This window comes from Macrobrachium nipponense, chromosome 23, assembly GCF_015104395.2.
Source record: "Macrobrachium nipponense isolate FS-2020 chromosome 23, ASM1510439v2, whole genome shotgun sequence".
Lineage (NCBI taxonomy): Eukaryota > Metazoa > Arthropoda > Malacostraca > Decapoda > Palaemonidae > Macrobrachium > Macrobrachium nipponense.
This window is the reverse complement of record NC_061090.1, coordinates 14985030-14997920: the sequence shown is the minus strand read 5'-3', so window position 1 is coordinate 14997920 and position 12891 is coordinate 14985030. Positions and strand designations below refer to the sequence as shown.

Here is a 12891-nt window from a genome sequence, read left to right as displayed (position 1 = left end):
GGAACTTCAAAATTTTGGGTAGTCCTATGCAAAATAGACAGGGAAAGCTAGTGTTACTTAGCGCACCCATGGGCAGGTCAGGGCATGGCGCCCAAAGGTAGGTTAGGAATGTAAGGTCAAGTTAGTCAGGACATGGCATTCTGGGAGAGGTTGGGATTTCTCTCCTAACCCAGTCTCCCTACTCTGCATCCGTTCCATTTTTTTCAATGCGGCTCGACGGCTGTTAAAACTTTTAAGGGGTTAGGTATTCTGAAATGAAAAAGTGATGCAACTGAGCTAAGGATACTACGCTACAGAAAGGCGAAGAAACGATGACGTATTACCTATAAAACAATAGGTACCCAAGGCCAGTAGCTATTAGGCTAGCCTATGCTCTAAAAAAAAAAAAAAAAAAAAAAAAAAAAATCTCAACTAGCCTAACCAATTACCTATGTTAGGATGCGTGTTCGAATGACGTGAATCACTTTCTTACTTCTAGGATAGAGGTCATTCTTGTGATATTTTTCAACTTCTTGGTGAATTGACTGATGCAATTGAGGATAGAACTTACAAGTTAGCTTAAACCTTTTGCTCCTTTATCATTTGCTGATCGGTGAATCTCTATTTGCTGTATTTATTTACAGAAAATTGTATTTAAAATCCCCAACTTCCGACTGAATTCTAAATGAACTGCAGTTCATATTAAGTAACCTAAAGTTCCAAGAATGACATCGTCAATCTGTCATCACAGCTGCCTGAGCGTATAAACAACAGAGGGTTTCTATGTTTTGTGACGTCACATTCAGAATTGTGACGCCCGACTTTTAAGAGGGGTAAATAAAGAAACTGATTTAACAATGAAAATAAAGTAAAATGAATAAATGACTAAAAGACATGAAATATATAGTCCTCGCAAAACGAGCTTTAAACCCTATGTTGGACTGTGATGTTCAATCCAAAGAGAACGCCACATTGATGAACTATCCCGCATTGGGATTAGGCACACCCTTCTGACTCATGGGTATTCGATGGATATAACCCACATGGATAAAACCAAGAATGCAAAACAACACTTTCAGTTAAACGTATTTTATATGGCTGTCAAAATTTCCATCAAAATCGAACATCAAGTATCTGAAACAAGGAGCATGCCCAGCGCGCACGACTCAAGAATTTTATCTTAGTGGCCTGGATAACCTATTTTTCAAAACCATTCTCAACATATTCAGTTCGTCCAGTCGTTAAATTTGCAAGTTATAAGTCGATTAGATTTAACATTTCTGAGGATCTAACTTATCGGGCTAGCTTATGAAAGTTAAGAAGGGCCTGATACTCTTTTTAATAATAATAATAATAATAATCATCATCATAATAATAATTAATAGTAATAACAATAACAATTTGAGCTTCCTGGGAGATAAAATTGCAAAATAAGTTTTCTAAAGGTTAAAGTGTGTAGATTTTACCAAAACAATCTGACAGATTTTTCCATTATTATCCTTATCGAGTAACTTCCAAATGTAGTATTCAGTGGCCGGCTGATGTTGCTTAATAATAATGGTTAAGTTGAAACCTAAATATAACAATCCACTAAAGCATGTCTCCCTTACTGTCTTTTATGGCCTCTCACAAGTAAGACTGTGAATAAGAAGCATCTGGAGCGCTGGGAATCTCGACGCACATCAGGGAATATCAAACAAAACGGTGCAAAATAAGGAATCCATTCAAATGGTTTATTTTATTATAAACACGTTACATTTAGTCTACCTTAAAGCTAACGCCATTTCCCAGTTACCGCTTCTTGCTGCTTTTGCTGTTACTCCGGCTGATCTTTTTCTTCTTGCAGATCATCTCGTAAAGGGACTCAAGGCCGTCTTCCAGTCCGTCTCCAATAATTGCACACGATGGCTGTACGTGGAAGAGCTGGGACGGGCCCAAATCTTTCAGGCCTAGCGTCTTTTCAACCTGCAATAAATGAATGAATGAATAAATAGTTATACCCAAAGGGGTCAATCAGACTACTGTTAAAATCTATTCCCAAAGCAAATGTATAAACTTCCACATGCTATGAGATTTAGTATCATGTTCAATAAAGATTGTAACTATCATTCAATTACGACAGAACAAATACACCGGATCTTGGCAACTAGTACTACACTAGTTTAAACTAGAGTATTAGACAGCGAGCAGGTCTTTGCCAAAGGCTACTCTACTTTATGAACAAAAGAACTGCACTAATAAATACACGGTTATTATTATTATTATTATTATTATTATTATTATTATTATTATTATTATTATTATTATAAATCTGGTATAAAATCTTCGTTGCTGAATGGCCTATTTCCATTTGTAGTCTGGGAATAAAACTATGAGAGATATGGTTTCGTGACCAGCCAAATCATCTGAGTGGATGGATTTGTTCATCTAGGCTCATCAAAATCTGTTCATCCATTCTGGAAATACTGTTAGAAAATACAGACAGACGCAGACCAAAAAAAACTTTGCATCCTCAAAAAGTCATTGGCGGAGCCAATCATATCATCTGCTACTTAATCCAATTCTGATACATAGACTTTGGGAAAAAAAATTTCCGGTACTTACTGTTGCAGCATCCTTTGCCCCTGGCAAATCCTGTTTGTTTGCAAGGACGAGAATGGGGACGTGGTGATTTTCGGGAGCTCTTATGGTCCTCATGAGCTCCATTTTGGCTTCATCCATCCTTTCGGAATCTGTGGCGTCAACTACAAAGACGATGCCATCCGTGCATCGCGTATAGGAGCGCCAAAGTGGGCGTAACTTTTCCTGACCTCCGACATCCCACACGAGGAAACTCGTACCTAGAAGAAAACATAAAAATTTTGAGTTCATAAGTACTATTTGGCAGCAGCTGATTGGTTGGTACCGGGAGGTAAGCGGCTCCCAGCCAATCAGCGGCCGCCAAACAATCGTCTCGCAGGCAAAGGGCTCACCCAAGAATCTACCTTAAGTGAACCAGCTATAGTACTAAATAAGATTCATAATAGTGAAAATACTCAATAGAAAAATAGGATTTAAGAAGAATTTACAATGTTTATAATAAAAAATTAAACGGATGGGAGTTTTGTATACTCTCAACTCTCGGGAGCCGGGAACAAAGAGTAGGTCTCGACTTTATAATACAACTTCATGATACAATCGTGGATCTCGTATCTCTGATAACAACAGTAATATTAATAAATAACATCGCACAGGTATTGGTAGATTAGTAGTCATTACCCAGTTCAGCAGATACGAGCATCAAATGATCGAAAGAACGGGCAGTTGTAGAAACGGCTATAGTGGATTCACATCAACCGTGCATTTGGTGTCTAGGCCAGTCCCTTACGACGCACCTGATTGGCTGTTGATAAGCCAATCACAGGACTGGAAACTCTGTCTCTCACGAGAGTTCACATAAGCAGGATGTATCTTCCACATCTTCTGAGGGATACTTTTGAAAGACGCATCCCTCAGGTGAGTGAGGTGGAACATAGATCCTACCCATGTGACCTCTTGAGAGAGACTGAGAGTTTCCAGCCCTGTGATTGGCTTATTAACAGCCAATCAGGAGCGTCGTAAGGGACTGGCCTAGACATCAAATGCATGGTTGATGTGAATCTACTATAGCAATTTTGACACAGGAAGATTTTGCTTGTAAAACACGCTCACTTTAATAGCTGTTAATTTTTTTTATACAGATAAAGACGCTAAATGATCACGTGCCGAAAGCGTCTACGTGGAACTTCATATACATTCACACACAAAAGGGTATAATGAAGATGATGATGGTGACAAATCATTTCATCATAATTGACATTAAGTGGATAGTATCCAATTTCGATAATGTGGACTTTAATGAAGAATTTATTAAAATTTATAAGTGTATAGTATGTTTTATACAGAACCTATAGTCTGTATATAATTAGAATCAATTTACGCTGGGTTGCTGTGAGAACGAAATATTTTAGGGGAAATGTCAAGAAAATTGAAATTATGTTTTATTTCCAAATTCATATCATTATGGCTACGCTACTTTCTAGATCGGTCTGGACATAAAATAGCTGAGAGAGAGAGAGAGAGAGCGCTCAAGCGTCACTCCATTAACGGCTGCACGAGACCTAGGCTAAAAGAGCTCAATTTAGTACTCTGCAGATTCTCAGTTGAACCTGTCATAAAAATTCTTGCAAATGATCAGTTTTTGTAACTTTTTATATTGAAAACCTAACCTTTTAAAGAAGTGGGCTCGAAACATGCAAAGAATTAGTTGCACAAATGGTGGGAAAGTAGCAAGTTTTGCATCGCACTTTCCCAATGTAATTCGTACTGCCTTTCGCCCAGACTCTCCCTCTCACTCCGACGGTACGACCGAAATAGCACCTGCCTCCTTTCCCATCTCGACATCTCTAGCTGCCTTCCTCAGGATTTTGTAATGTCTCTCACTTTTTTCCTTTATAAATAACATCCTCCAGTCTTCTATCTCCTCTCCCATTCATTCTGCTACCGATTTAGCCTTACTCTTCCCCAACCCAAGTTAAGGGTATTGACTTCTCCTTAGCAGTTAAGGGTATATATAGACTTCTCTATAGAGGATGGTTCGAATAAGCTGCACCAAGTGCCAAGGTTTCTGGAGTCATTAATTTAGCGTTGCGAAATGTTAATCATTGATTAAACCCGTCATATATCAGCTCGGACCCATTCACTGTGAAGTCCCATAAGCGATGGCAAGGGAAAGTGTAAAGGAGGGATGTGTGGACCTCTGAATTCATGCAACCAGTTTAGATTCTTTAAAGTAAAATTCCGCGTAGTCTATGTAAGAAACAGAGTGCTTCGGGTACGGATGTAACCAAAACAAGAAAAAATAAATAAATAAAAAATGAAAAATAAAAAACTCCTAGACCAATATCAACATAGTTCTTTGTCAGTTATTCCTCGAATTTTATTTAACAAAGTAAAATGTATCTTGTGGCCACGCTAAGAGAATCAGCAGCTTCATTAAAAATGAAAGAAAATCAATAAATATAATAATAATGATAATATTCATTCGATGACCTAAATTTAAAATGTTCTCAAAACTGTTCTGAGAGAGCCACCAATTTTCATAAACCATTAACCGGCCAATATTGCTGAGGGCTCTTGTTCGGCACTGGTATGCGCGGAATAGGGTCGCCATGGATAAAAGAAAAAAAAAAAAAAAGAAAAGAACCAGCCCTAACGCAGAGAGAGAGAGAGAGAGAGAGAGTTACGCACCGCCGTAGAGAGGAGGCAAATCATATTTCATAAGACAAAACGTCTCATTTACACTGTTTGGAAACTTGCCTTAGTTTTTGTTTGGCATGGTACAGAAATTATAACATGACTACCCACCATTTTCATAGATAAACCGAAAGACGGCCATGTCGAGAGAAAAATAGTTGAAATACAAACATAAGTTGGTTATGTAATTTTGACTTTAAAGACATGCATGATTTTCGTGTCAGCACCAGCACAGTAAATTTTTACCAGCAGTACTTGGTTGTGGAATGGATGCCCTGTCGAAATAGAGTTGTTTGTTGACGTTCCGTTTCTTTCTTGAGGACTTTGTAAACAAGATCAGCCATACCAGCATTTTTGGGTACAGCGAATAAATCGGTTTTCTGTCATTTTACAAGGGACTCCCGGAATCATAAACGGCAATCTTCCATGTAAACGAGGAAAGAATGTAGGCCTATTAAAAAAATAGTTTATGCTTTAGGACAACACAACATCTTGCGCGGCTTAACGATGTAGATAAGAATGGGTTAAAAACTTTTTTCCAAGCTTCGTTTCCACTCTTCTCCTCTACTTTTATGGAAATATTCTTGTTTTCCTCTGGTCTGGGCTAGGAAAGGGCATCAGAATGCCTATCCTTTATCTGCTCAACAATAAATGTGGCGATTAAAAGGATACAATCTACTAAACAGTGTCATATTATTATTAATATAATCGATGAAATGACTATGTTTCACATTATCGTTATCAAATTCGAAGATGACTTTTAGGTATTAGCTCTTTAATAGCACTTAACATCAAAGATTTATTACGTTAACGGAGCAAGAATTTATACAGTTCTGGAAGCTCTATATCTGACGCAAATACTCTTGGTAAGCGCTAGACTAACATCGCCTTATGAAAAATTCATCCGTTGATGTATGAGTGCCTCGATTCCAAGAAGTGAGGCAAGGAAGGTTTTTCTAAAGTGCTCGCTTTATCTTATGTGATAGGGGTATAATCAAAATAGCAGGTTTAGCTCTAACGACTACAGCTATTATTACTATTTCTCCTACAAATATAACTCGGAGTCTTTCCTAGATGGTTGACGTCACCCCAAGGTTTTTAACCCGGTATGTATACTCTCCTTTGCGGCATGTTTAGTACAAGCCCGTTGGGGATGACCTTAAAAACATATTAGTCCTAGGTAACAACCATCTAAAACCCTTGTGGGGTCACTATAGTAGATTCACATCAACCGTGCATTTGATGATTAGGCTAGTCCCTTACGACGCTCCTGATTGGCTGTTGATAAGCCAATCACAGGGCTGGAAAGACGTATCCCTCAGGAGAGGTGGAACATAGATCCAACCCATGTGAACTATCTCGAGAGACTGAGAGTTTCCAGCCCTGTGATTGGCTTATCAACAGCCAATCAGGAGTGTCGTAAGGGCCTGGTCTAGACATCATATGCAATGTCGATGTGAATCTACTACAACTAGAAAACATCCATAATTCGTTTATTTCTTCTCTGAGCATAATCTGAAGAATGTAGAAATTTACTTACAGCATATGAAAAAATATGAATGAATGTTAACTGAAGATATTCTTAATAAAAAAGTTTGCTTGCATGTTTAGAGATCATCGCAAGTACGTGAATTAAAGTATGACAAAGTGATAGTGTGAGTTAAGCTAAAAAAAAAATTAGGCTTACCAGTTTAAAAGTAACTTTTAAGATGAGAAATTAATCAGAGCCAAAGATTTTGCAAATACCGAAGCAAAACATAAAACAGTATTGTTTGAAACACGGCACTTCATGACGCTAAACAGCTGACATTTGGTAAGAAACATTTTTGTTCTGGCTTTCATTTCATATTTTCGAGATATGGAAAGTAGAAAAAAAATGAATAAATAAATAAAAAGACAAGGAAAAATGAAATAAAAAAGATGTGAGTTTTCAGTACAGAAAAACGACCCGATTACTGTTGCTCTTCTGCTAGGATTAGCTTGAACTTCCAACACGACATCCTCAAATTCATAAGCAGATAAATAACAAACAAGGCCATCCTATGGCTTAGCCACAGTATGTGATTAGAAGTGACAGAAAGATAAACTTACCTACACATAAATGCCAGTGGTTAGGGCATACTTCCCTGTAGGGTAAATAACAGCCGAGAAAAATGACGATAATGGCAAGGCCAAGAGAATTTAGTATATACGCTCATGAATTATTCAAAGGCACGGGTGGAGGATGCGTTCTCTGTAGACATTACCATTAGAATACGAGAGTTCTCTGTGCCTCGAGTTTATTTATGAAGAACTCACCTATCGCCGCCCGTTTTTTTCTCATGTGGTCTACCAATGGGTCTACCCAGCGTTGAGCCTACTCACAAAAGGGGTCGATGAATATGCTAATTCTCGCTTTAATAGAATGAAATGGATATCCATGGTGCAGACGACTCTACAAGCAAATATAGCTTCGGAGAACAGTAAGAGTGGTTTATCCAGAATCACATGGAAAAACCGTGCTCATATTCTGCCATACAAACGAGGATTTGGTTTTCCTCTGTCAACTTTTAAAATGACCAACGATCTAACGTATTATATACCGAAGAATTTTGAGTGGCTTGTACGCTTACTATTTTCTGCATCTGTATCTCTCTTGAGAGTGTTAGAGGATATGCTGCCTTTTGGCAAAGGTGGTTAGTGGCGACTGGCGAGGAGAAGGAGCAGGAAAAGCTATACTAGCCAACCAGTCGACCATCTCTGAGCCTTTCACGAAACTACCTTCGGCGCCAATGGCAAGACTAATAGATAATGAATAGTATTCTGATTTATTACAACGCGCCATTCACTGGGAAGATCGCCCTTTTTGGGATGCTGTTAAATCCCGTTTCAATGAATTTTGCCACTAGGACCTTTTTTTATGAACTTATTTTTGCTGCTGAGACTTTCGTTTTCGCTGCTGTGGTATTTTGCTTTGTAAGTGAGGTCTGCCTTCACATTGATTTTGATTAGACTGTTATTGGTGTTTATTTCTCTTGTTAAGATCTCTTTTCTAAATGAGAGCCCCTTTCTGTTCGAAGCATCTCCATTTCTTCTTCCGAAATTATTCGTTTTCCTTTGCGAGTCACTACTCTTTCCCAATGGATCTACGAGGCTTCAGTGAGTTTTATATGATAATTAACATTCACCTTGTTGAAGTATCTCCTCGAAAAAAATATCCCACAGCTGAAGAAATCACGCTTTCACCGACAGAATCTTTCTGTTTTCTAGAGATTTGTTAATGTTTTGAAAAGCGATATTTTACATCTGTTATTTTCGTATCGGCTTCCATGATCTTCTTCGGAAGTAGTTTTCACTGCCTAAGCTTCTTTATGAGGTCCCGCCTTCTTTTAATACACAAGTAAATCAAGAATAAAATCAGAGGAAACGTACGTGCAACTGACCCAAGGAGAAGGCTTTCAGCGAAAGAAATCTACTCATAAAATATACTGATCATTAACAAAAACAGTACTAAAAGAGTATAAAGAATCAGTTCCGATGATAAAAGAATTAAAGAGCGGAAGCTTGAGATGTCAAGAATTTTTAGTTGTTAAGTAATGCCGAAATAATATCGAAATAGAGTTGTTTTCATTTCCAAACAGCTCCTCTATTAAGAGCTAAAGTCGCAGGCTTATAATCTGCCGTCTAGACCTAGTGTTGTAATTTAGGCCTAAATCTTATCATTAATTTCAAACCAACATCAGTCATTAATTTAACAAGTTGTAACACACACCAGTTTAATTTTTTGTTCACTTAGTTTTCTTAACAAACTTTTTGAAGTTCGTCAGATGGAAAATTTAGACTTCGACAAACACCATCCGCCCATTATCATCCTCGCACCTCCACACACATATACACACACACACACACTCAACTCTTTCTCTCGCTACCTCTGTTACTTCACCAGACGAACACAATCAGGTTTTTCTTAAAGCGACCTCTTCTCTTCAGTGTTTTCTTCTCAACCAGTATATGGATTCATATGGAAGTTTGCTCACAACTGAATATGACAGCAAATCAACAGTCTCTTCATGGACTGGGGATTTCATTTCCCTGCCTTTTCTTTTCCTTCGACAATTCCAGCATTGCTTCAGTTGACTTCCGTGTTACGCTTACTCGGTGAAATGCTTCTTTTAACTTACAACTGTTTGCAAAAAGTGTCCCCTAAAACCCTTGAAGTAAATGATTTCCACTTATTTGCCACCAGGACTAAGATGCTTATCCTATCATTATTACATTTATTTGGATGGAATTTAATACCTGTCTCCTCACAGATCAGCAAGTATCACAGGCACGCGTCATGGTCTTCATTAGGCCGATTTGCCGCAGACAGGCGCCTTTCTCTTTACTTTCTAACTTCTCACGCAGTTATTTCACAACACGCCAGGTCCACACTTCCTCACCCTTGCCTAATCTACAGTGCTCTTCTTCTGTAAATTTAACCGCCATCTGTCGCGGTTTCTCGAACATAACATATCCATACACCTTCCCAGATACGGCGAGTGATGTTATCCCCACAGTTCTTGCATATCCTTGGATTGACTTTGGCGCAAAGATATCTATTTTGTAAAATTCCTTCCTCAAGCAGACATTTTACGTAACTCACTCGTCAATTATTCTCTCGACCCCCTTATGCAGCATTGTAGTCTTAAACCTTACAAACTCCTTATGTAAATACATATCATCCTCAGAACCTACTTCCAGACCCAGTTAGATTTACGATGATCCACTAAATTTTGTCATCGCTCAGTAATTAAGCTTTCCTTAACTTCTACATTAGCGGTTCCTTTAAAAAAAATGACGGGACTGCTATGTGTTTTTGACTGTATCTTTATTTGCATGTTTCATCCCAAGATCAAATTCCGAATTAAGTAGTATTATTTGTTAATGACTCCTTGAAAAGCGATGTTAACCTTCATTTCTACGGTCTTCATAGTTTAATAGTGTTCTAGCCCGTACCCAGTGTTTTTTTTTTTTTTTTTTTTGTGTTTTTTTTTTTTTTTTTTTTTTTGTGGCGGACTGGGACGGTCGTTTTTCCCACAACTGGACCATTTCTTCCATAAATGTCATTGCACATATAGGTATATACAAGATGAAATACTTGTTACATTAGTTACATTAAGAAGAAAAATTGGGTATGCGGTCTATGCCCTTCTACACGATTAGATGTTCTTCAAAGTACTGACTTTGGTTAACAGAATTGTACTTAAAATCGTTTACAAATATGGTGGCTTATATCATATTACTATTATCACCCTTGTATTTCCTACTACTAAAGAATGATGTTAATGTTAAAAAAAAAAAAAAAAAAAAAAAAGGACTTGCCAAAAAAAAGTTTGTTATTTATTACTTTGTAAGTACAGTTCATTGAAAAAGATAGTCACAGAAAATATGGACTTCCAGAATTTATTTATTTATTTACTTTTTTTACAATAGCGATATTGGGCACAATTTTCCGTGTCGAAAATGATGTCAATGGTTGCAGGTCCATAATAATGGATATTAAAAGCTTTCGAACCTAGTACTATGTTCGTCTCCAGTCAAGTGATATTTTGACACATTACAGGTACTGATTTGGAAGCTCATTTATCATGCAAAATTCACGAAAAGTGAAATCAAATTCCGATGATTTCACCTTTCCTGAAGTTTTCATGATTTCCAAATCAGTACCTGAATGTGTCAAATTATCGCTATTTGAATTACCGATTAGGAAAATTACAGAATAATGTTGCAACATCATTAAACTATAAATGCCGTAGAAATCAAGGTTAACACCCGTCTCCTAGTGGTCATTAACAAATAATACTTCTTAATTCACACTTCGAGTTAATAACTACTCGATATAGCCCAATCATGGTGTCATTATCAAACGTAAATCCTTCGGAAAGGAGGTCAAACTTTACTAAAAGTGTCTCCTTATTTTGAGGAAACATTTTTGCAACGGACGCCTCACGACAAGTTTACCTTTCGTATAAAATGATTGGGTCTTATCATCTAGTGATGATGATGATGATGATGACGCTCGCTGCTAATACCAGTGAATTAGATTAATTTGATAAATCATATCAGCTAGTTCGGTGTGTTGTAACAAAAAAAAAAAGTCTGCAGTGTAGATTGCCACAGATCGAGGAATTTAGATCTTCAAGTGGTTTCATTGGCAAATGGGACCTTCATGATACTCCTGAGTAGTCTTATTGTCTGAAGTGAAAGACGTTATGATTTCCTATGTGAACGTAATATGAACATATCCCAAACAAATTCATTAGAAAAAAAAAAGTTTCCTGTACATCGTATGATCAAGGCCACTGAAAATACCTCTATCTTTTGGTGGTTTTTGTATAAAGCTGTATGAGCCGCGGCCCATGAAACTTTAACCACCACCCGGTGGTGGCCTGGCCTATATCGTTGCCAGATGCACGATTATGGCTAACCTTAACGTTAAATGAAATAAAAACTACTGACGCTATAGGGGTGCAATTTGGTACGTTTGGTGATTGGAGGGTGGATGATCAACTTTACAATTTGCAGCCCTCTAGCTTCAGTAGTTTTAAAGATCTGAAAGCGGACAGAAGAAGTGAAGACGGACAAAGCCAGCAAAATAATTTTCTTCTCAGAAAACTAACAAGCTTCCCACAGGAGGGGTGGCTTCAGGAAAAGACAGGGTAGTTGCTGCCTAACTCCTCTTTATCCACGAAGATTGCAGTCATCACCAGAGCTTCGGTTTTCCTCATTCGTCTTCAACAACCACGTAGTAGAATATAGAATAGAATGTAGAATTTAGAGCTGGGGCCTAGGAGGTCATTCAGCGCTGAAACGGAAATCGGTAGTAAGAAGGTTTGAAAAGTACAACAGGATAAATACCTCGTAACAGCACTGTGAAAAAGTTGTCAGAGAAGGTGGATAGTCAGATGAAAGAAAGCGAATATGAACGGAGGTACAGTCAAAGGAATGAAAGAGGTTGCAGCTAGGGACCGAAGGGACGCTGCAAAGACCCTTAAGTAATGCCTACAGTGCACCACGTGAGGTGCACTGACGGCCCTAACCCACCTATATGAAGATAGCTATAGAGTAGGTAATAATTACTAGCGTAGTCGTTTAGGCTTCTTGTTCGAGGTTCAAGTCAACTACTTTTTTTTTTACTCTGATCCAGTCATCACTTGAATGGGTGACCAACAAGTAAAGAGACTGCAAAATACTACACAACAACCGTTACCTCATATTCTGGAGTCACCCCCATCAATGGATAAAAGGCTTACTGATGAACATTTTATGAATATATACGTATGTGAATGCTTTGAAATAGTAGGGTAACTTGGGTAACACATAGATAAGTCGGATAATTGGAAAATCCCACATATATATATATGTATATAATATATAGTATATATATATATATATATATATATATATATATATATATATATATATATATATATGGACATAGCGTGAGAGCGTAATTTAGTATCTTCATAAATAAATACATACATATATGTATGTATGCATTAAATAGATGTAAAATTACGTTCTCACACGTCTGTTTGCTGGCGAATGCATATATTGCATCGCGTTATTTCTTTCGCTAAATGCGTGTGATTCTCAACATAAGTCACGCTATGTCCA

The 12891-nt window shown here is 37.6% G+C and overlaps 1 protein-coding gene across 1 annotated transcript in view; it reads right to left on the bottom strand.

The window, feature by feature from the left end:
• Positions 1-1684: 1684 nt before the first annotated feature.
• LOC135198820 (ADP-ribosylation factor-like protein 4C) overlaps positions 1685-12891 on the bottom strand; it is a 30274-nt gene continuing 19067 nt past the window's right edge. Inside the window, exons 2-3 of the mRNA XM_064226791.1 lie at positions 2584-2819; positions 1685-1944 (exon numbers count right to left, since the gene is read on the bottom strand). Coding sequence (XP_064082861.1) covers positions 1771-1944; positions 2584-2819 — 410 coding nt within the window. The 3' untranslated portion in view covers positions 1685-1770. The remainder of the gene's footprint in view (positions 1945-2583; positions 2820-12891) is intronic.